General features: G+C 30.5%; 2 protein-coding genes across 7 annotated transcripts in view; one reads left to right on the top strand and one right to left on the bottom strand.

The window, feature by feature from the left end:
* The window catches only part of LOC131929691 (formin-like protein), a 22,040-nt gene extending 4,174 nt beyond the window's left edge, over positions 1-17,866 (top strand). Inside the window, exons 4-30 of one of the 4 annotated variants that reach the window (XM_059286024.1) lie at positions 1,135-1,164; positions 2,354-2,371; positions 5,687-5,766; positions 6,098-6,181; positions 6,765-6,963; positions 7,075-7,151; positions 7,401-7,494; positions 8,093-8,170; positions 8,472-8,582; positions 8,692-8,890; positions 8,988-9,040; positions 9,263-9,398; positions 9,616-9,774; positions 9,929-10,053; positions 10,251-10,401; positions 10,643-10,700; positions 10,852-10,921; positions 11,138-11,215; positions 11,396-11,482; positions 11,665-11,733; positions 11,843-11,923; positions 12,321-12,450; positions 12,543-12,718; positions 12,854-12,955; positions 13,194-13,292; positions 13,608-13,716; positions 14,625-17,866. In XM_059286024.1, the coding sequence (XP_059142007.1) occupies positions 1,135-1,164; positions 2,354-2,371; positions 5,687-5,766; positions 6,098-6,181; positions 6,765-6,963; positions 7,075-7,151; positions 7,401-7,494; positions 8,093-8,170; positions 8,472-8,582; positions 8,692-8,890; positions 8,988-9,040; positions 9,263-9,398; positions 9,616-9,774; positions 9,929-10,053; positions 10,251-10,401; positions 10,643-10,700; positions 10,852-10,921; positions 11,138-11,215; positions 11,396-11,482; positions 11,665-11,733; positions 11,843-11,923; positions 12,321-12,450; positions 12,543-12,718; positions 12,854-12,955; positions 13,194-13,292; positions 13,608-13,716; positions 14,625-14,734 (2,763 nt within the window). In that variant the 3' untranslated portion in view covers positions 14,735-17,866. The remainder of the gene's footprint in view (positions 1-1,134; positions 1,165-2,353; positions 2,372-5,686; positions 5,767-6,097; positions 6,182-6,764; positions 6,964-7,074; positions 7,152-7,400; positions 7,495-8,092; positions 8,171-8,471; positions 8,583-8,691; positions 8,891-8,987; positions 9,041-9,262; positions 9,399-9,615; positions 9,775-9,928; positions 10,054-10,250; positions 10,402-10,642; positions 10,701-10,851; positions 10,922-11,137; positions 11,216-11,395; positions 11,483-11,664; positions 11,734-11,842; positions 11,924-12,320; positions 12,451-12,542; positions 12,719-12,853; positions 12,956-13,193; positions 13,293-13,607; positions 13,717-14,624) is intronic. The other 3 variants (XM_059286026.1, XM_059286025.1, XM_059286028.1) reach the window with 3 other exon arrangements.
* LOC131929692 (4-trimethylaminobutyraldehyde dehydrogenase) lies at positions 17,854-24,605 on the bottom strand. Of its 3 annotated transcripts, none has more exons than XM_059286031.1 (10): positions 24,553-24,605; positions 22,756-22,934; positions 22,435-22,580; positions 21,587-21,716; positions 21,248-21,492; positions 20,791-20,898; positions 20,349-20,468; positions 19,628-19,816; positions 19,208-19,437; positions 17,854-19,015 (listed from the first exon to the last, which is right to left on the bottom strand). In XM_059286031.1, the coding sequence occupies exons 2-10, from the start codon at positions 22,925-22,927 to the stop codon at positions 18,808-18,810; spliced, it is 1,548 nt and encodes a 515-aa protein (XP_059142014.1). In that variant the 5' UTR covers positions 22,928-22,934; positions 24,553-24,605; the 3' UTR covers positions 17,854-18,807. The 3 variants fall into 3 exon arrangements, with proteins under 3 accessions (XP_059142014.1, XP_059142012.1, XP_059142013.1); XM_059286029.1 differs by lacking the exon at positions 24,553-24,605 and adding an exon at positions 23,597-23,643; XM_059286030.1 differs by lacking the exon at positions 24,553-24,605 and adding an exon at positions 23,589-23,617.

The raw sequence follows: 24,605 nt of genomic DNA, 5'->3' as shown, positions 1-24,605 counted from the left end.
TAGCCTCTAACATCTCTTCACCAGTGGTGCTATCCACATTAAAATGACATTAAACTGTGCTGAGTCATTCAAATTTATAGAATTCTCAACTTGGCTGACATGTTCAGTTTCTACTTGATAATTTTTCATCCACCACCCCTTCACCTCCCACTTACACACCTCCCCCACCCCCTCCCTGCTCTTGCTTCAGAGATACAGTTCATTTCCTGTTTTCATTGTCAGTTAGCTACAATACACTGAGTAGGCCTGTCTTAACCAATGTCACATTTTTAAACAAAACTTGTACACACATGATGGCCAGCTTCACACTACAAGGGTGTCAGCTGTAATTTACTTTGCCCCCTGTCATTGTCTGAACTCTCTGCTGTGGTAGTTTTTTTTTTTTATCTAGCCAGGGAATACATACATATACTTCTGAGTGCACAGCAGTGTACATGTAATGAGTTTATTTTAGATACACTAGAATCAAGTTATCAAAAAAAAAAGTTACAAATTATTTTTATATTTTACTATCTAAAATATGCTTAAACAATGTTTTGTTTCATTTAATGGATAGAAGTTGTGTAAAATATTTATTTATCACACACTGCTGACACCATGATAATGATTAACAAGTGTCATGTCCTTGCTTTATGGTAGTGTGTTATGGATAAGGCTCAAAATTGGGAAAACACAAAATTATGGATAAACTTAATTTATTTAGTATCAAATTAAAAAAAATAAAATGAATGGTAATGATAATAATAAGTGTAAATATATGTAAAGTAATTGCTTTTTAAAAAAGGACCTAGGTTTGTTAAGTATTAGTTTAAAAGACAACACAAAATAGGAAAGAATATAAAACCATATGAAAAAAAACATATCTTTCCTTTCTAAAACAAAACCCACACAAACTGATTTAAAGTTTTCCAGCACAGATTATGTCAATCAGTAGATTAAACCATACAGATATACACATGCAAAAAATTATGTGTTCTCAGTTTTTTTTTGTTTTTTTTTTAATAATTCGTTTAAGATCCTAGAGTGTGTTCTTAAAAATCTTCTAATTCCCTGTGGTAATAATGTTATCTTGCTCTTAAAAATTCGTTGAGGTCACTAAGAAAATTAATCTTTCTATCTCCATTTCTGTTTCAGCAAGCTATGTGTATAGCAATTCATACAATGGTGTGTAAATTTATCTTTCTCCGCATGGCTCTTGATGTCGGGAGCTTACTTTAAGCATATTTTTTAAGTGCTGGCCGTACAATTTTTGTTTGTTTTTGTATATCACATTATCTGAGGAATTAACCTTTCTCACATTTGAGTTTACATTATAATCGTTGATAGTTCTGCAGCTACATAAAGGAGGAGTTTAAAGAGTCGCTGGTCTTTGTGTGCTTTGTTATTTTTTGGTGTTGTAGATGTTTTTTGTTACACATTTTTAATATAAACACCGCAAATTTCAATGTTGTTTTGTTTGCTTGCCGCTCTGACGTCTTTATTTTCATATATATCTATATTATATATGATGGCTACATTGATATTTGTTATATACGATTTGTGTGTGTATACGTGGGAAAGCGATATCATATTTTTTTCTCCCCTCCCCCCTTTTTTTGATAGTACCTAACTCTTACAATCCAGGTCCACTTAATCTTAAGTTGGAATATCCTGTTTGCTCTACTTGTTGCTCAACACGTATGTAACCTACTGTTGCTTGGACTCGTGTCAGTTTTCTTGTAGAACGAATGGACGGTGGGTGAGAGAAACGCCGTGGTATAGTGTCGTACTGATTGAAAAAAAATTCTGTGAATGAGTTTATTCACATGTCCGCATTAACCCGCTTCAGCTAGTGTTAAAGCAATTTTCTAAGTGGTTGAGCTGCTTGTATAGAAGATGATTCACGACGCGTTGAATCGCAGTGCAGTACCGCCATACCAGGAGTGGCTACCATTGCAGCGACAGATTTCACGAGGATGGGTCGCTAGAGATCCCCCGCTTTTTAATCACACGGAGTATGGCTTGGCCTCGTTTGACACCGTTTGACCTTTGATCTTTTTCCCTTCCTTGTCTCCCTTCCCTTTAATTTACTTCTCTCTTCAAGATAGCAGATGTTAAAAAAAAAATACAGCACAACTGTCTGCTAACATTAGGCTTAAAAATGAGTGTTAAACAATACGAAATTAATGTAAATGATTTAAGAAAGACGATTACCAAATACCATACCTTGGTGGCTTATTGCATGTTCATTGTAGACCTGTTTTTTTTTACTTTGGTTTTATGTCCACTCATTCTTCTATCAGATGGAGTGTTTTTCTTAGCCTTTATCTCTAACTACTTTGAATTAAACTGTTATTTTCTCGGTTGTTTCTAGATTCCAGTTCCATTCATTGTAAGTATTCCTGTCCTTCTGGGCATGCAGCCTTTCCATGCTGCTCCGTGATTTGTTGTCTGTAATCGATTCTTCACTCATCGTCTCTGCACGCGTAATGTGTTTCCTGTCAGTCCGCGTGTGTACTGATAGAAAAGTAACCGCATGTTGTTCATGTATTGTATCCTATGTCCACCTACGCCCAGTTACAGTATAGTGCACGATTTCCTAGACTGAATGTCGTGATTCAGAGGTTGTAGATGTACTCTTAATATCAATCATTTGTTTAACTTTTTTTGACTAACTAAACTTTATAAACATTACTTTTATTCATGCGGTGATTAATGAACAATAACATGTAATGTTTCAATGTATTTTAAAATCCGGTATGATGAATGGTGCATGCCAGTTTTTGCTTGTACTAAATGGAATGTATCGTGTGTCGTGAATAACTCGGCCGTCTCGCCTAGTGACTGGTTGGAGATGGTCGGGTATAGAAGAAACACTTGATTGGTTTGAGCGTGTTTGTGTACACCCACCCTACCGCTCTTACTTTCCCTGTGTGTATGCCCGGTTGTTCTAATGGGGTTGGCTAGCGAGCAAACCTACGCTCATCGTGTCTAGTGCTTGTAACCTTCACCTTCTAAACGAGGTCAAAACTTTTTTTTTCTACTTGTTATTTATTCGTTTTCTGAGTTCAAGTTTCATCATTTGGTTTAACTATGTGAGGCCCACGAGTACTCGTGTATTTGATATTATCACAAGTGGAGACATAAAAACATTAGATTTTTAGCAGAATTATCTGTTGTTAATTTATATATTTGATTTACCTAATTCAATTAGCTTCTGTTCAAAGGACTCGTTAATTTTTCTCCTTTGTCAACTTTTCCCCCACAACACAGCCGTCTGTTCTAAACATTGATATAACAGACACACTCAAAACCAATTACAAGCCTTCGGGTCCAAAGTAAATTCACAAGCCCGTATTTTAATGTGGTCTGCTGTAAGGGGAAGGGAGGTAGTTTTTTTAAAGTGCATTTTGTGGATCTTTATTGTATGTTGGAAGGTGTGGTATCGGCAAATAGGCGTAAATTGTACACGGCAGAGGCGTTAATTATATTCTTCAGACCACGTCTTTTGGGGAAAAAGGCGCAGTTGCCTAAAATGATTTGCGATTTTTCATAGCATGGGAAGTTAAACATTCCATTATACGGTGTCGGTTTATTTTAGTTTATTAAGCTGTCCGTTGGATGGGAGACATTTTTCGATGACAAAAATGTATGAATTAACGCCAGCATTACAAAAGCTGTACTAGATGCTTCACACATTCTTTACAGTTTTAATGAATTCTCAGTATAAACTTTGTTTAAATTTTCTAGTTCAAATCTGTATCCAAATGCTGAGATGTTTTGCCCTTATTTTTAAATCAATTTCAATTTGATGAACAGTTTTGAAATAAAGTTTCACAATGAGAAGTTGTACATTTTGTTATCCGTCCCTGCCGACACATCAACAGACGGCATCTCGATTGTTTAGGCCTACACAATCGGCCACGCTTCATGCACAGGGATAGTTTTACACGAGAGAAATGCTCGTCCGTGCCACCAACTACACCAGGCTAAGACTTACTCAGGCTATTATATAGATCAAGATCTAATTTTACATGGCGGCGTACGGAAAATTGTGGACAGTGGCTGCTACACGATACATTTGTATATTGGCACACCTCTCTACCTGACTCTGTTTTGGGCAGCTCTCTTTATTTGAGAACACGTAAGCCCATCAGCCATTGCTTCTCCTTTCACTGTTCTTCACGGCATTGCTTTGGGCCTACTTTACTTTCCCCCCGGGGGTTCCATTCTAAAGCTAGCGTCGCGATTATGTAATCTTTTCTCAGGGCGTGCCGATCCACCCCCATTTGCAGGCTTCACTATCCCTGTTAATTGGCTTTTATTTACAGTTGTGATTAAAGAGTTATTCCTTTTTTAAATAGTTAAGTTGCATATTTTACTTTCGTTTGCACTTACACTGAAGTCAATTAATATCAAGTTGCAACATAATAACCTGCACTGTCCAAGTATTGATTACTAGAATCTAGAACAGTACTGTAAAATTATTAAAGGAATATCACTTGAAATCTAGAAACGAAATATGGAAAAATTGAAAGGGCGTGCGTGCCAAACCTCGCCACCATTCGGTACATTATTTTGACAAGTATCCCGCACGTTTTCTGACGTTGTTGTGACGTCACATACATTTCTTAAACAATATAACTGAAAGTTTTATCAAGGACAGTGAATGATAGCGCTTATTTGCTATATGTTTGTTCGGTATAATTTGAATTCTTAAATCAATGTAGGCGTTTGAATAGCTAGTAAGTTAGGCCTTTATTAGTCTTCAATATTGTATTATTTTTTGTAATATCGTGGTTATCATTTTCCCATAGTTTTAGTTAAGTTTTAAAAATCACAGTTATAGGCCCGATTTTGTGGCGAAGGGTTATGACATGCACATCTTTACACACACACAAAAATGGCTCCTCGCCTAAATAAGACCTCAATATTCCACAACCACATAATAATTATAAATATATTTTTTTTAAAAACCAATGCTTTAGTTAATTCTGAGAAACACAAAAGATGATTTGTGTAACATTCATGAAGGCCCTCTCCTCCACCATGCCTTCCCCCACCCTCTGAGGTGACGTCATTTCTGGACCACCCATAGGCTTTAACTTTCAGTACAACCAGCAACAAGATTCTAACATGAAGGACGCTTCTCTCAACTTCAAGCAACTGGGGGGGGGGGGGGGGGGTTGGGGGTTGGTGAGAGGTCTTTATTCACTGGGACTTCCTTTAATTGCTGTAAAACAATTTACAAAAACATTTCTTAAGTGTTTAGTAATTTGTGACTCAATTTTTAAGTGCTGTGCCTAGAAATTATTTTGTAGTAATGTTCCTTGCATTGTTTATATTTAATGTAGATCAACCCCATCAGTATGTCAATATTACATGTGATGTAATAGTATACTTGTAATTATATGTACTATTGTCCAATATTGTGCATGATTAAATTGAATTAACATCTAAAAAAGTGTTAATATTCTTAAACTTAGACTTGTATTTTTATGTTTTCTTTTTTACTGGCTCTGAAAATGTCACCAGAACTAAATGGACTACCACTTGAATGAAAGTTTTATTAGCATTGATAACAAAGTCATTAATTAGCAAGCATATGCTCGTTTCACTTTCTGGTTTTGATAATATTTGTTTTGTAAACAAGTAAACATTTTAAATTGTAATGTTTTTTTTGATACACATCAACTGTTTTCTACAGAAGAGGAAAATGTTAGGGGATTCAACATCAACCCAAGTCCTTAGAGATCTGGAAATTTCACTTCGGACCAATCATATAGAGTATATTAATTTTTGCATACATTAACTTTTTACCTAACTCATAAAGCAGATTATCACGTGGGTTATTCAACATTATAGAATCAATACATTTCACCTTGATTCCTGCTCATTGTCTTATTGAAAAAAAATATTGCAATCATTAGTTAAAGTTAGTTAAAATAAAACAGAATATTTTTTTTACTTCTGTTATCCATTTTGCTTTATGAAAAGTATAAAAATAATTTTTAAAATGTTCATCTATGATTCAACCCTGTAATATTTTATTTTTAATAGTTAACATGTAGATACAACTTTTAAAAATTCCTCTAGCATGATTTAAACTATTTTCCAGGTGGGTTAGAGAATTCTTGAATGAACACAACAAAGGTCTTGATGTCCTGGTAGATTACTTATCCTTTTCGCAAGTTGTTATGAGGTATATAAAAAAGCAAATCAGAACTTTGCTTTACATGTGGTTATACCACCTCTTCTATTTATATATTTTTATTGCATATTTATTATCAAATTATCAAGTCTCTTTAAGACATATCAATATGAAGGTCAGATCAGGAGCAGAGATCCCCAACCCTTGTAGACTACTAGAGTCATCAGTTTTCATTATATACATTAGGGAGATTAGTTTTAATTGACTTGCATTCTCTCTAAAATACATTTAAGTTTCAATCTGTTATATTAAAAAATAAAATTGCTAAACAGTTATTTGAAAACCAACTAATCACTTATGTATTTGACTAAAATGTATTTATCTTATTATTTTACTATTTTTCAAATCTGAAAAAGCCTAGCCAAAAACACTTGCACATAAAACAACTTTCTATTCTGATATATGCTTGTAACAGCTGCACTTGAATGTATAATTATATTACAGGATTGATACATTTAAAAAAATACATTTTCAGTGTCCCACATATAAATCAACAAAATATTTAAATTATAATGAGGTTTAATTGTAGTGTGATATGAAGTATGAAATTACGTTATTAAAAATATTATTTCAGACGAGAGCAGCTGTTAAATAATGAAAAAACCTCGAGTTTGGATTCCGGATTAAGCAGAAGTCCTAAACGATATCTTAAAAGATCTAATACAATTGGTTCTCCGCGCAGCTCAAAATATATTAACAAGTTAAATATGGGTGAAGCTCGAGACGATGTACATGTGTGCATAATGTGCTTACGAGCAATTATGAATCACCAGGTAATTGTTACTAATTAACTTCTATAAATTTCTATACTTGTGAAGTGTGCTAATAAAAAAATACTGCTTGAATTTTATTCTATTTAATGAAATTATTTCTTAATATTTCAGTATGGTTTTAATTTAGTGATAGCCCACACAGATGCAATCAACTGTATTGCGCTCAGTTTGAATCATAGAAGCCTAAGGTATTTCTTGATTTGGCAATACATCCTATTCATATTTTTAATGTGCTATATTTAGTGTAGAAAGGGTATTAATATTAATACTTGTAATTGAAAAGGTCATGTATTTCAGATATTAAAACTTTGTTGTTTGATCAAAGTCAAAGGAAAATATTAACTTAAAGACATTTTTAGACCACTTTTAATGAATGCTATACTGATTGTGCACAGCTTTAATAAAAAAAAAGTAATGTGTACTGTGCAATATTTCAGGACGAAGGCTCTTGTATTGGAACTTTTGGCAGCTGTTTGTTTAGTCAGTGGTGGGCATGATATTATTCTTTCAGCGTTTGATAATTTTAAAGATGTAAGTATACACAGATGCTTAAATAGAATAAAGAAATATGTACTATTTTAATAGATCGTCCAAGCTGAAATTAACTATCTATACCAGACATTGTTGTGAGCTATCCTAATAGAAATTTTATTCTAAGAACTATTTGATAAAAACATAAAAATCTTCAAAGCCATTTAAAAAAAAAAAAAAACCAACATTGCAGTCTAGCTATTATTATATTCAAAATATGTAAGCCTGATTTTATTCAAGCATTTAAAACAATGCAGCCAATATAAATAAATTAAAAAAAAAACAACAACCTTAAAATACATTTTTATAATTTTAATTTTCTAACTTAAAAATTATGATGTTACACATTTTGTCATTAAAATAAGTGAACTTGAAATACATAGATAAAAATTACTTTAAACTACTAGCATGCACATTGACTTCCTGGCCTAAAAACATTTATAGATACCTGTAATATAAATATGAATTATAATGGCATAGTTTACTGCAGATACTGCACTTTCAAACAATTGTTAAGGAGACAAAAAAGATTTCATCTTCATTTACAAGTTAGAAATTTCTCAATTTACCTGGTTAAGTTATGAATTTCTCCTTTTAGGTGTGTGGAGAGCAGCACAGATTTGAAACTCTTATGGATTATTTTAAAAATTATGATGAATTCCACATAGATTTTATGGTAAAGTATTCAAAATAATTTTGTACTTTTTTTGTTAATTATAGCCTGTTTAAAAACCTGTAATATGCTAGAAAATTATGTTGTTGATGGTGGAAGGATTAGACAAATCTAAGAACATGTGTACCATATCGAAGACACAAAGCCTTAAAACTCTGAGCACTGTATTATAATATTTATATAATTAACCTTATTAAATTATTTATTTCTTTTACCGGTGGACATTTTAAACATTATTTTAAAAGATTGTATAAGAAGTTCTCAATATTTATACATTTTAAAAACATTGTACCTTTTTTTTCAGGTTGCTTGTATGCAGTTCATCAATATTGTAGTCCACTCCGTGGAAAACATGAATTTTCGAGTTCATTTACAGTATGAATGTACTAATATTGGTCTTGATGACTATCTATCAGTGAGTTTAAATAGAATGTAGCATTTTTCTTGATGTTTTGTTTAATGATTTTAAGAAGGAAACACTATTTTTTGCTTAATTTAATGACTGTATGTAAATGTATCTTTAGAAATTACGCAACACAGAGAGTGATCGACTTGCAGTGCAAGTCCATGCTTATCTAGATAACATGATTGATGTGGCCCAATTGCTGGAAGATTCAGAAACAAAGACAGATGCTCTAGAAAAAGTGGCAGAACTAGAGGATGATTTATCTCATATTACAGAAAGATTAGCAGAGGTTGAGGAAGAAGCAATGACCAAAACAGGTAAATTGTACAGATTATTTTGTTTGGATGCTTTTTTATAATAGATTTTTTATTGCAAGTTACAATTACTTTAACATAATTTATTTATATTTTTTAGTGGAGTTAGAAAAACAATTATCAGAAGCTAATGCAGAATTGGAGGACCTTAGGGTGAGTTCTGCTTTTCTGTCTTTTTATATTTTAGGTGTCATATGTTTTACTTTTAGAATCTTCAAGATTTTTTTTTATTGTTAGGGAAAAGACTTTATCATAACCTCTGTTTATTGCATGAAAGCTGTTAAAATAGAGTGAAGTTACGCCCAACAGTACATAGGTTTATCATTTAAAGGGTATAAGACATAAAAAGTTATTTAATGCTTTTTTTTATTATAGGAGTTAACATCTAAGCAAGAGTTAGAGATGAATATGCTTCGTCAGACTATGATGGAGAAAGATGAAGAATCTAGGCAACGGCTTAGTATGCTTGATGCTAAGCTTTTAGAATTGGAAACATTGAAATCTTTACCAGGTAAATGTTTTACATTTATTTTAAACAGTATAAAATTTTCTCTTATACTTCGATAAATTATCCTGATTATACGCTGTTTTTATCTCCATTTTAGTTCAATTTTTTTAATATCCTTTCATTATAAAACTTTTTTATAAAAGGGAATTTTATCTGTTTACAGATATTTCAGCTTATATTTCAGTGCTCATAATTGTGATAGTTTCTAATTTACTTGCAGGTGGCAGCTCTTCAGAAGGATCTCCAATAAGAACTCCTGCATTGTCCCCTGTTTCTGCACCACCACCTCCACCGCCTCCCCCACCTCCTCCACTTCCTAATGCTCCAGGAGCTCCACCACCACCTCCTCCCCCAGGCATAGGCATTCCTCCCATAGATGGTTAGTATTCTATGATTATCATTTTAAAAATATTTAATATTTGAATTTAATTGAGCGTGCAAAATTTTGACATAATTGCTAAACTAATCTGTTAATTTATGTTGAGGCTTAAATTTGTGTTGTTTAAAATAAAAACTATGTTCTCATTAAATAGCAATGACCATAAAAAAGAAAATTCAAACCAAGTATCGGTTGCCAATTCTCAATTGGACCCCACTTAAACCACAGCAGCTCAAAGGAACTATCTTCTCAGATCTGGATGATGAGAAGTTATATACTGTAAGTCTGTCACTAGACATAGTTCCCTTAAGGAAAATGTTTTACTGTAAAATAGAAACTGATTAAATTATCTTATAGGTTATACCAATACGGACATTTTAAAATCAAGCCTATGTGTATATTCAAGTATTTTTTAAACATTGAAATTAACATTATATTTTCTAGTTATTAACATTGTTTTAAAATCAATCTCACAGGTTATAGATTTTAATGAATTTGAAGACATATTTCGGTTGGGTCCTGCTGGGCCTCTAGTAGGAGGAGGAGATGGCACACCCAAACTGCTCAAAAAAAATAAAAAGCCAGAAACTGTATCTTTGTTAGAAGCAAATAGATTGCGTAATGTTGGTAAGTAAATAGTTTTAAATTTAAATAAGTCAAACAGATTTTAAATAAATGGTGTTTTATAGTTAAATACTTTAATGTCCAAATCACTTATATAAACACAATTTTATGCTGACAATTTCTTATATATTCATAAAATGGTTTTTAAAATAATACAGAAGTTTTATAATTTTGATGAAGTTTGAGAGTTATTTTTGTTAAGTCACATTCATTTTTACAACTTGTATAATAATTTTTTTCAAAGCTATAACCAGAAGGAAAATTGAATTATCAAATGATGATATTGTAAAAGCAATAAATGGGTAAGTAGTAAATGTATACAAAGGTAAAAATGATCCAATTGCATTTGAAAGATCAAAATAATAGTAAACTATTAGTAAAATAAAATAAAAAGATCATCCCATTTTTAATAATGTACTATTCTTACATTGTTTATATTCCATTTGTTCACAGGCTGGACCTAAAAAAGTTATCCTTAGATGTTGTAGATATTATGATGACTATATTGCCTAATGAAATAGAGGTATATTGTTTGATAATAGTTTGGCAAAACTACACTTTTCTTATGAAATCTTTTTTTTTTTTTCTCAATGAGCTAGTTAATTGTTTTAAAAATGAATACTTTTTTCTTTAATAATGTTTTAAATATTTCAGAAACATTAGTTTTGTAATTACATTTATTTTTATCCCTGAAGAGATCCTAATGGAGATAAACATGAAAGCATTTTATTTCTTTCAGACAAAAGCATATAAAAACTTTGAAAGAGAGAGACAATCAGTTAATTCATTATCAGACGAAGACAAATTTATGTTACAGGTAATCTTTATCTATTCCTTATATAATTATTTTTTAAACCTTTTTAAAATACCTTGTGGCACATTTTGAAAAATGTTTAATTTATCAATCGATTGTTGTTTTTGAAGGTGAATGGACAATATTATTGTTGTAAAAATGTTTTTCTTAAATTAAAAAACCCTTCAAATCTTTAATTAACAGATGGTTAAAGTAGAAAGATTGGCTCAAAAACTTCAGATTATGAGCTTTATTGGTAATTTTTCAGACAACATACATCAGCTACAACCAGTAGGTTTTTCAAATTACTATTTTACTGTAATTTTTGCATTTTGATAAACAGTTTTATTTCTTTATAGTTTTCTTTATGAATTACATCTTTTTAAATTAAATCATTTTCTTTTATAATTCAATATTATTAGTATAAAAATATTTTGATTATTAATATTTTCTTGCATTATTTTCAATTTTAGCAAGTAAATGCAGTTATTGCTGCATCTATGTCATTAAAAAATTCACACAAAGTTCGCAAGATAATGGAAGTAAGTTTTTTAAATTTGTCCTTATATTTTAAATTTACTGTGACTGTTAAACTTGAAAAATCCTAATTACTTTATACTTGAATCAGCTATCATTTTTACTTAATTGCAGATCATTCTAGCTCTTGGGAACTATATGAACAGTAATAAAAGAGGAGCAGTGTATGGATTTAAGCTACAGAGTCTTGATATGGTAAAATTCTTATGACAATGTTTATATAATTCTAGAGCTTAAAAAAATTACTGATCTAAGGTAATTTGTTGCTTACAAAATCGTACTTGCACACAATGACACTTATCAGTTATATACTGAGCTCTAAGACTTTAGTGAAACTTGAAAATGAGTGTACGTAATTGAATAAGATGTTCATTCATACTTTTTATTTAGACTTGCTAGGTAAAAAAAATTTTTTGGCAAAGGCCTTAACTACTATACTGTGTTTGTAATTATTAATTTTTTTAAATACTACTTTACTTGTTCTTATGCTTAAAAATTATTATTAAATTTAAGTTTAGTTTCATGATTTTTTTTTATACGAACTGATTAGTTGTTAACAGTGAGTTACTAAACATTTTTATTTAAATTTCAGTTGGTAGATACGAAATCTGGAGACAAAAAGACAACATTAATGCATTTCTTAGTAATGACAGTGCAGGATAAATTCCCAGATCTTTTAAATTTTGATTCAGAACTCAGATTTTTAGACAAGGCAGCTGTTGGTGAGTTCTCTAAATCTTGTATTCATTAGTTAACATCATTTTGATTTAACATTAATTAATTGTTAAACTCATTGTCTGTATTTTAAAAATAGTTTCAATGGAGAACATCAACACTGACATACATGAATTAGAGAGAGGAATGGAGCTGACAAAAAGGGAAGCAATTATTCGTAAAGACTCCAGAGACTATCCTCCCATTTTAAAAGATTTCCTGTCCAATGCTGAGGAGAAATTTAAAAAACTGTTGGGAGATGTAAAAACTGGCCAGGTAATGATAATTAAAACTATTGTTTTGGAAATAGTTTATTTAATAAGATGAGTAAGTGTTGCATAGTTTATTTATATTCTTCGGAATATTAATTGTAAATAGAACTTAATTTTTACTTTTAAAAAACAAATTTAGGACTCATACAAGAAAGTGGTGGAGTTTTATGGTGAAAATCCAAGAAGCATATCACCTGCTCAATTTTTCTCACAAATAGTCAGATTTGTGTCTAGTTTTAAGGTTTGATTCTTTCTTCTTCAAAGCTCATAAAATGTAAAATCCTACTTTTATAATTTTCTTTTATATATTTTTAAAAATTTTAACATTTAAATTTAACAATAATTTTCAAAATAATTTTTAAGTAGCTCATCATTAAATAAAAATAATTTTTTATTTAAAAAAAATTCAGGTATTGAAATTATTGAAAATTTTATCTAGTGAATTTCAGAGTGTGCTATTTTGGTTTAATGTTTTACAGCAAGCTCTTTTAGATAATGAGAGAAGAAGAAAGCTAGAACATGGATTATTGGAGCCTGACGTACAACCTGTAAAGAAAAAGGACAAAAAAGTAACACAGGTAATTAAACAGAACCTGTTTAAATTGACCAATAGTAGTGTTTTTACCTTGAAAATAAGACTACTGTAAAAAAAAATTATTCTGCATCATAAACATTAGTATCTGTACATTAATAGTTTTTTTTAGCTCCTCCCTGCATAGTGCAACACATTTTAAAAATACAAACAATTCATGTTTTTTTGTTAGCATTGAGTTATCAGTCATATTTTCAGAACACAAATATCATCACATAGGTTAAAAAACTGTTGGGGTACTGGGTATTCAGTGAATTCAGTTGTTACACTTTTAATTATCAAATTTATTATTTGTTCCAAGGAGGCCATGGTAAATGAGTTAAAAAATCGTAACCGGGAAAGAAAAGAACAAAGAAGGCTGCTAAAACAAGATGACATGTATCATGGAGCTCTTGAGGACATTCTTTTAGGTAAGTTGCCTTTAAAGTAGTGTTATGTGAATGTTCAGAAAATTAAACCTGACATAATTTGTATGGTAGTGATTATTTCTGTCAACTGAGATAAAATAAGCAACTCACTTTTTTCCTCTTAATGGGCTTTGAAGAAAAAATAAACATTCTGCTTATATCCTCTTAAGGTTTATAGTAAAGAAACTTGCTTATTTCCTCTCCCATACCAAAAAAAAATGGCTGAGTTAAAAACAGAAATGCCTACATAACATATATGGAGATGCTATTTCATTAATTTACTTTAAATTCTTTATCTTCTCTGAAATAAAATCATTATTATTTTTTCCTTAGACTAACGCTAGCCCTAACTCTAGTTTAGATAGTATGCATGTAAAAGTTTATTTATCCCATTTGCACTATAAAGAAAAAAATCCACAAAACTATCCCCCGTACCTTAAACTTTCTGTATTGCTGGTAACTTTCCACTCAGCAATGCTGACACTCTGTCTGACAAAATTAACTATTTTGTAAATCTGTCAAATAGGAAGTTCTGTAATTCTAAAAATATGTATGCCTATAAATAGAATCTAAATATAGATTGCTGTTCATTGAAATAAGCTTGTTTATTTTTTCTTCCATTAATCATAATAGACTATCAATTTTTACATTTACAATCAATCTACCTTATGAACGTCTATGTTAAATTAGCAAGGTTTACACTAGTTTATTTTAGTTTTAAAAACTGATACCAAATTTTATGAAGTAATTAATTAAAGTTGTTGACAGCATTCTAGGATAAACCAGATGAGCTTTTTTATGTTTATCAATGGCTGTTTCCCCAGTATTATAAATTGTGTGCACTGCAAGCTAAATGTAGATTTACCATATATATATATATATAAAATTTTGCTAAATTTTCTTTCCCTTAGATCTAAAAAATGAACCATACCGTAGAGCTGACGCCTTACGAAGAAGTCAAAGAAGAAGAGCAGAAAATTTAATTCAGGCTCAACACAGTGGATCAGGAGATGTCTTTTAGAAAAAAAATTGTATTATATAGAGAGTTTTATTGAATTATATCACTGAGAACTTTAGTCATATACACCTATGCTGTCAGTGTGACGATGGCAATTAAGTTCACCAAGTTGTTAACAGTAATGTTAGGGTAATTTTAGTTCACCACTACAATTTTATATAAATCATGACAAGATAGAAATGTATAATATGTACAAACACAATTTGCTGTGGCATTTTGCCAAATGTTACCAATTATGAGTTTCATGTTAAGCTGAATATCAAAACAAATTAAGTTAAAGTTTTATATTTATAGTTGTGTACTAATGGTAAAGTATTTTATGAGGAAGGCAAAAGTAGAAAAATATATGAGGAGTTATTATTTGCTGGTTATGTCTGGCTTTTATCATAAATCTGAATTTTTGTTATATTACTATGAATTACAGTAAACAAAATAATTAATGGGATTTTTGTGTTGCTATTAAATAGCAGTTTTAAGGTAAAATAAGTAAAAAAATAATTTGCAACTAAGTACACTTTTTTGTTTTAGTAAAAAAAAATTTAAGAATACTCTTGGCTCAATTTTTTTTGTTTACTTATTGTTACTTTTGTAATTGGACCATGATATGATTTTGATTTCAAATTTTATATATTTGATACATTTTCAGAAATATTGCATTTCTTTTAAAAAAAAAGATTTTACTTTCCAGAACATTGTTGAAAAATAAGTATGTTCATATTTGTAGTATACGAGTACTTCAATTGCTGTGCCTAATTATACACAACAAACAGATTGCTTGCAGCATGCTATCAATTAAAAAGTGCACTTTATTTTAACTGATATTTGATTTCCATGTTTCACTGCCAGTCATATAACAATTACACAATATCTTTGTATAATAAGTTATGGATAGACACATTCAATATGCTTAAAAAAAAATTATGTAAAACTGGTGCATTCAACCAAAATTTTGTAAAATTGTTGGGATGTAATTTTTTTATTCTGATGAAGCTAGATGTTTGTTAAGCTTAGCTTTAATATTTTCTTTGCTTGTTAAACGGTGCCACCAGATATCAATTTTAACTCGTACATTTCTATGCAATTTAAAAATCATTAGATGTCTTGTCCATTTTAAAAGTATTAATGAGACTTCATTTAAAAGCATTACTTCTGTTCTTGCCATCCATATGCTGTACACTTCTGTAAAAACTAAGTTACACAAGATTATTTTGCTACTTTTTTTTTAAAAGAGTGTAACTGATGAATGTTTCAGATCAAAGAACACAGTAATTTTAACTCATCTGTGTAATATAAACTGCTTCAAATATTGTTTTATTCAATTTTTTTTTGGTAACCTGGTTGCTAGACTAGCTTATTAAGTTGTAAGTTTTTTTGCTGTGCAAATGTTTTTACGGTCTGTTCAATTAATGTTTTGCATGTTGTTATCACATTACTGTTTCTAACTTATTATTTTGCGAGAGCGATTTCTTTCTGTACATAATTTTAAACTTAAATTAGTTGAAAGTATGAGTTGTCTGTAGAAGAAAACACCAAAATTTTCAATACTCAGTGTAGCCAACAACATAGCTAGCCTTGGCATGTACAAGGGCGCTGAATGCAGTTCGAACAGATGAGATCAACTAGTCGTTCACATCCTGTACTCTCGTTAGAAAAATGTCACATTGTCCAATTTAACTAGTTCTAATTATGAAAAAAGTTTATTTATGTTTGAATTATGCTTTTTGTTCATATTAGATTTTAGTTAGACACTAATGCTTTCAGTGCTGATAGCAATTGCAAATTTGTGGCTATGTTGTGTTCATCCTCAACTGTAATAAGTATTTCAATGACTTACATTTTCTTTCATTAATATAACTCATGTGTGGGTTGTCAACATCATTGCTAGGCCATTTTTTAATAGAGAAGAAAAAAATGGTCATCTAGTTAACCAATTTCATTCAACATTATGTTAACCTAAAAAAAATCTTTTTAAAAATTATATTAAACCAAGGTATTGAAAAATTTATTGTGAATTGAAAGGAGTATTTAATCCAACCAACACTAATTCAAGTGTGCTCTTTTTATTATATTGTGTAGTTATTTAAAATTTACAGCAAACTCTTTATAAAAGTTGTCATAAGTTTTTGATAATGTGAAATTGTTTTAAGCTGAAATTATTTAACTACTGATTCATATTTCTAATGCTGATAAATTTTATCTCTGAGTGATTAACGCAAAGTCTAGTTATTGATTGTAAAATTTTTCATATTTTCTCTCTGCTACTTACATGTCCTAGTCATAATTCTGTTTTCTTTTTTTTTGTTACATTTTCTCGTGTGCAATGAATTTTAAATTGTTTTTCGCTTGCTTTGGTCTTCATAAAAATAAAAGTTTATTTTTATAGTCCCTCCTTGATGGCAGTCTATTTCATGAGACAGGGTTTTAAAAATAATTTGTTTATGGAAAAAAATTAAATTTAAATTTTCAGTGATTAAAGTTGTACTATAATCATAGCTATTTGTTCTTTTAACTTAAAAATTCATTCTTGGTATGTAAATAAGCTAAAATATTGCTTTTTATACCAGCTTTTTACTGTTGTATGATAAACTATAGTTCAGTATAAATATATTAGATTGTATGTATGTAGTTATTCAAACTGTGCTTCCCATTGCAAATGTAAATATATAAAAACATATACTGAGGTTGAAGTATGGTGTGGAAGTGTTTGAAATAGTTTATTCAGATTGTTCTTTAATAGTATTAAACATGAAGCTAGACATGCTAAATCAGTTTTTGGCTTACTTAGTCATGGTTGCAATTTATTTCAGGTTTAAAACAAAGTTATGACATAACGTTTAAAAATTTTACCTTCTCGATCAATAATTCATTGTATTTTATAATAGATTCTATTTTTTGTAGTAGCAACCATTAAGTGTTGAAGATGAGTTAACACCTTTGTATTTAAATAGGACTAGGGACATTTAATAAATCTTGTGCCTAATTACAATGAATGAATGAACTGATTGAATGTTGTACTTGTGTACATCAAATGAGACATTTTACAAATTGTTGTTGTAATTGTGTGAATGTACTAATTAGAAAAAACGAAAGTGAATTTTTTCATGTCTAAATATAAATAAATGACTGCTAATATTTTATTGTATCTTGTTTAGTTTATTTGACACATTGGTAATTGGAAAAACAAATAATGAGCAATCTTTACATCAGAATCAATTAGTCTTTGGCAATTAGCAGCAGAACTAAATTGTTTAATGACAAACAAAGACTAAAAAAAAACCTGGTATGGTAAATTATAGTATAAAATAGAGTAAAAATTAAAACAAAACCCATAAATTATCAAGTTATTACATCCACCAAAAGGTTATAAAAAATTATATTTTTCTCTGCAGTTAAAGATGATGAAATTGAAGTGTTTGCTGGTTTACCAAAAAATGAATAAATACAGTAAACAATAAAAATGATTCACATTTCAATTAAACTAAGTTTAACCTTTAAATCTGATGGCCCTTAAGGCAGATGAGTAGAATTCATTTGAATTTGTGACTCAATCATATTAAAAGATAATGGCACCAATATCACCTATAGTCTAGTAGGGTAGACTCAGATCATCCTAAGGACATAATGCCTTTTGTGTAGTATAACAGCATTGTAAACCTAATTTATACATAATTAACAAGAATTCAAATATATTCACTGCCAAGAGATTATAAATTTATAATATATCTTTATAATGACCAACAGATATTGAAAGAACAGAAATTAAAAAGTTAATATGGAAGCAAAAATAGGTATATTTTCAAATAAGATTTATAACAGAAACATTTGCATATGTTCAAAGGCGACCAACATTTGCATTCATCTGATATAAAATTTATTAATTATGAAAAATAAAAAGAATTATAGACCTTTACATGTGATACCATGTCATTAAATGCATTGTCTATTAAGTCTATATGTTAAATATCTGATTCAAAATAAATGAAACAAAATTCAGACCTTTCTGGTTGAGCATTTAAATGCAGACTTTTTGAGTGGGAAAAAAAATTCTGTAAAAATCCCAACCTCTTATTTATTGACTAGTATGGACAATCAATATCTCCTCCTTCAACGAATACTGATTTAATTTGGCTGTAGTAATTCAAAGTATCAGCTCCATTCTCTCTGCCCATTCCAGATTTCTTGTACCCACCAAACGGAACACCCACAGGATAAACATTGTAGTTATTGATGTACAGTGAACCAGCTTCGAGATTGGAGGCTATTCGATGAGCACGCTGTAGGTCTCTGAAATATTTTACAGCACACAGTCAACTGATTTTATCTGCTCTTGGATTGATAAAACTAGTTTCCCGATCTGACAGGGCTTCAGAAATTACATTGAAGTTGGTAAAGACATTGTAAGTTTACATACTAAGTAATCCCATTATTAATACACCACCGCCAAATAATTCAGTAGATTTTTATGTAAGTACTCACCTAGTAAATACACCACCGGCCAACCCAAACTCTGTATTATTTGCTCTCCTTGTAACTTCGTCCTCAGTTTTAAATGTCAGCACAGACATAACGGCACCAAAGATCTCTTCCTTAACCACAGTCATTTCATCTTCACATTTGTTTATTATACATGGCCGTAGGTAATATCCACCAGCAAGGTTAGGATCATCCATGTTAACACGATCACCTCCATACACAATGACGGCTCCCTATAGATTGCAAATCAAGACATTTTAAAAAATAAACTTCAGTCATAGGTTAATATTTTTATAAAATGCCATAAGTTGGATGATGTAAAGCAATTAAGTATATGTCTTTAAAAATCATAATTAAAGTATTTTGTGTAGTCCATTTTGGACAAATTAAAAACATTTATTAATTAGGCTCATAACTTCTTACTTCTTTTTTGGCCACCTCAACATAATTTAGGACTTTTTCTGCATGGTTTTTATGGATTGTTGCTCCAACAGTTGTGTCTGGGTGCCTTGGATCTCCAATCTTCATCATTCTCACTCTGAAGATCAGTTGGGAAAGGAACTCTTCAGCTATACTTTCTTCAACAAACACTCTGGTACCATTAGAGCAAACCTTATAAAATAAAACAAAACTGCCTCAAGCAAATTTTTTAAATGTACAATTTTTTTAATATATAAAAACAAATGACTACCTAACATTACTTTTTGAAAACAAAATCTTACTATGAAAAGAGTATCTTAGAATCGCTATATTTATATTCTATTACATTATCTTTCCCAAAATACAAAAGCAAAATTAAATATTTGTGATGTCAACTTGAAAACTTAAGTCAACATTCTGAAAAAAAAATTATCCCACCAGGACTATTTAATAAAGTGTCAATCTGTTATTTTCATTTTTGTAAAAAAAAAAAAGATACTTTTAAAACTGATCTTTTAGCACAAAAAGGCTTTAAAAACATCCTAAGATTAAAATGATAAAAGCGAGTTTTCTTCAAAATCAATCTGAGGAAACTCAGAAGGTTTTGCAAGCTAACTTATCATTTTTGTTTTAAAGATAAGATTTAATTTTTTAATCTCTGAGAAAAAGTGCAGTAAGACTATACGAGTATTTAAAAAAGGACCAATTTAAGTTTTTACTTTACCTGTCCCTGATTGGAAAAGTTTGCTAACATTGCCCCTTTAACAGCATTTTTCAGATCTGCATCAGCAAAAATGATGAGTGGAGACTTGCCACCAAGTTCAAGTGTCAAGTGTTTTATGTCCTAAGCAAAAAAAAAAAATGAGACATGCAATAGGAACAAAATATTTTTTGACTTTTGACTTTGTATGCTATAATAAGTATAATTTTAAAGTTTTATGTTTAAAAGGATGCAGTAACTATTATGTCATATAACCAAATTTTCAGTATGTATTATTTTTTAAAGGCAGTATTTCTTTTTTTCTTTAGTCTGGTCCTATATCAGCATGAACTTTTGAAAAATATAATATGCATTTTATAATAAAACAACTTTTTTTTTAGTCAAAGGTCTTCCAAAGATTTTTTTAGATTACAATTATAAAAGTAAATGAGTAAAAGTAGTTTACCTTAGAACACGCAGACATGATCTTAGATCCAGTGTTAACACTACCAGTGAATGAAATTTTATTTATCCCTGGATGTATGGTCAGTAGCTGACCTGTATCAGATGTTCCCTGTCAACAGGCATTTTTATAAATAAGTCAGTTCATTTATTAAATGCTAAAAAAAAAAGAAATAAAAAGAAATGTCTTAGAATAAGATTAATCTTAAACAGCAGTTTTTCAGTTATCAACAATTTCAGCACTGTAATATTTTCTTTTTGATAAATCATACTACTACTGCTAGAAATAAAAGGTTAAGAGAGATGGCATATACCAAATGTTAATTGTTTTGCTTTCCAAAAATGTAAACATTTGAAATTATTTCTGAGTTTTTGATAGGATGTTGTCTTAATTCTACGTGTAGTGGAATTAGTTTGAACAAGGTTGAGTCATAAGAATCATATTTTAAAAAGTAAATTACCTGTACAATGTTAAAACACCCATCAGGAAGTCCAGCTTCTTGATAGATCTCAGCCAACATGACAGCTGTAAGTGGTGTAAATTCTGATGGCTTAAATATAACTGTGTTGCCACATGCAAGGGCAGGTGCAGATTTCCATGTAGCCATTTGGAATGGGTAATTCCAAGCCCCAATAGCTCCGACAACTCCAAGTGGTTCTCTTATTGTGTAGGCAAAGCTACCACCATTCAAAGGTAGAAATTCACCTAAGTAAAAAGTTTTATAGAAAAACTTGATCTTTTAGTTGAGTGCTTATAAATAACTGATATTTCCCCTGGAAATTTGTAAACATATCTGTACCAGTCAGAGCTGCAGCCAAGCCTCCATAATAATCCATGCTGTCTGCACAACCTATTATATCCAAACGGGCCTCCCATATTGGTTTTCCAGTGTCGAAGACTTCAGTATAAGCTAGTTCTTCAACCCTGTTCTACAATTATATCCACAAGTAAAACAGCAATAGTTTCAATTAATCAAGACTGTAATTCACAATAACTAACTGCTTAAAATGTTTTTTAAAACCAGTAAATGGTGATAATAAACTAAAACACATATGGGGCTGTTGTGAGATAATCATAACCACATAAAAAAAAATTTGTCAGTTTAATGATATGGGGTCATCCATAAATGACGACACGCTTTTTTTGACGATTTTTACCTCCCCCCTCCCCTCTGTCACAAAAAGCCAGACCCCCCCCCCCCTAAAATGACGTCACACCTCAGCCTACAACTCCCCTCAAAATTGCAGTTGAAATTTTTTTTTAAACATCGATATTTTTCCAAAATCTTGTCTGAACTCGAGTATTTTAATCAATTCCTATTACAATTTATTAAAACAGTTATCTAAAACGCAAAATAACGTCTAAAATTCGTTTTCTAACATTGCTTTTTTATAATGCAAAAGTGTGACATCGCACCATCTGAACCCCCACTCCCCCTCATCACACACTATCACAAAATTACGGACCCCCCTCCCCCCTACGAGTTTGCCGTCATTTATGGATGACCCCTATACAGAACAGGTTTAAACTAAAGATATGTATAGATATTTTTAAAAACAGGAGTGTCTAATACTCTGTTACATCAAGTATGCTGACAAATATGGCACATAATAAATAATATTAAAATTTCAACTGTTAGTCAATTACTCTGATTATATTGGCAGCCCTTCTAAGAACTTGGCCTCTTTCAAATCCAGACCACCGAGACCAGGCTTTAAAAGAATTTCTTGCACAGGAAACAGCATTGTCTACATCTGTTTTATCAGAAACAGTAACTTCTCTCACTTTTTTCCCTGCATATAAAAAGAAATCAGATTATAAATTTATTTCATGTGAGTGATTGTATTTTGAAATTATGACAAAAAAAACAGTGGGAGTTTTTTCATTAAATAAATAAATCTATTGTTTTTCTTTAATAATCACAATGTTTTGTTAAACTTGCTTCTTTCATTATCAGTTTATGTTTACCAGTAGCAGGTGTTACTAGATCAAATGTTGTGTTTCCTGATGAATCAAGCCTTAGGCCTTGTACAAAGTTCAAAGGCAAGGTAACTTGAGGTGAATTCATTAGATTGTTTTTTGCAGCACTTAAGCTGAAGCTCCTTGCTGGTGATCTCAGCATTATTGAAAAATACTTCATGGTTATTCTGCAAAAAACAATATTATGATAACTCTATTTAAAATAGTTATTTAAGTCATTAAATAACTGACATCTAACACTATTAAAAGCTTTTAAAAAATACAGTTAATTCTATCTGTTCCAATAAATCAGTGTTGTATTTTAGTTGTTACTAATGTTAGCAGTAAACAGCTTGTAAAGTTTAGTTTAAATGTATTATTGTTCCTCTTGTTCTTAATTGTATTTGTAATATTGGATCTGGATGGGATTTCCTCCTACACAATTTTCTTCTTGTATTTGCAACCATATCTTTTGTCCATAAACTACTTTGAAAATACCTTCTTAAGGTCTTATTAATATTATTACTTATTTTTAATACTACCTATTACTATTATTAATATTAGCGGGGTGATGGGTTTGGCCTCGGATTGTGTACAATTTTATTTTTAGTGAGGAGTAACAGACAGACTAATTACTATTTAGTAATTGTGTAAGTCACTGCTGAGTGACTGTAATTAAATTTCTTAAAGACTTGACAGAGAATAATGCATTGGTTTGAAGTTTGGATGACTATTCAAAATATAGATCTATAATTATTAATAAATTATTCATTAAAAACATATTGCTAGAACTAGGTCTAGATAGATCGATCTAGAAAATCTAGATTCTAAAATCTAACTACAGAACTACACTTTCTCAGCTTCTGTGTTTTCTATTTTTCTGTTTTGTGCAGGCCAGATAAATATTTTAAAATTTCACTTATAAAAATAAAGCTCGGCGAACAAGACATGTAGGCTTTTTATGTAGGTGGTTTGGTTAAAGTTAAGTAGAATAATGAATTGGTAACTAATTTCAAATTTGCATTTAAATCTAGATCTAGAACAGATATTTTAAAATTGAATTTTAGAACTTTTAACATTTTCAAATCATATTATGTAACTTATTATGATAACTGAGCAATTAATTTAATACTGACCCGGATTTGTAGGAGAGTTATAAATTAAAATATTTTTTTATATTAGGCACTAGATCTAGATCTAGTAAAAAAAAAATTCAATTCATACCAAGTCTTATGGAGGCATATAGATCTAACTATGACGCGCGTAAAGTGAAAAAAAAAGTAAATTTAAAATAAATTTAGGATTACGCCGGGAGAAAAAATAGAGGTTAGTAGTAATCACTAAAATATCACGGAATGCAATGATAGCGTCCCCCTTTTAAAAAAAAATGATTTCTACCCAATGGCCAGGCAAGATAGATAAAGATGGAAAAATAAATGCGAAGGAATTTTTAACTTATAAAGTTATATATCGACTATCGATAAAATATGATAAAAATAGATTTTGTGAGAATGTAGGCATACACGAAGAGCACATCAACAAAGTGTACGTTTCTGGGCATTGCATTGCACTAGCAGCTCTCGCTGAGACATATTCTAGCGACATATGTCATCCCGGTATCCAATCTCTATTAATAAACCTGTGATATCCAACATCCAAACATACCATTTCTGAAGTACTGAAGTCTATACCAGAATGACCTATATTTTTTTTTAAAGTAGATCACTCAACGTCTTATTTTTCTTTTGCCTCGTCACCCCTAGCTGGAATATGGCCCATTAAAAAATTAAAAATATCCCCAGAGACCTCTTGGTTGAAGGTTTGCGTAGGTTGCGCCCTATCCAACATCTCTTGACTTC

The sequence above is a fragment of the Physella acuta genome, unplaced genomic scaffold (assembly GCF_028476545.2).
Source record: "Physella acuta isolate Inbredline_101_S28 unplaced genomic scaffold, ASM2847654v3 ptg001662l, whole genome shotgun sequence".
Lineage (NCBI taxonomy): Eukaryota > Metazoa > Mollusca > Gastropoda > Physidae > Physella > Physella acuta.
This window is presented reverse-complemented; position numbering and strand designations above follow the sequence as displayed.

Bases quoted from the DNA above. Each gene is read 5' to 3' on its own strand.
- LOC131929692 (XM_059286031.1), bottom strand. From the start codon at position 22,927: ATGAAGTATTTTTCAATAATGCTGAGATCACCAGCAAGGAGCTTCAGC. The intron at 19,438-19,627 runs GTAAGAAGTTAT...TGCAATCTATAG, and splicing joins TTGAGGTGGCCAAAAAAGAA to GGAGCCGTCATTGTGTATGG. The intron at 19,016-19,207 runs GTGAGTACTTAC...AAAATATTTCAG, and splicing joins GCCGGTGGTGTATTTACTAG to AGACCTACAGCGTGCTCATC.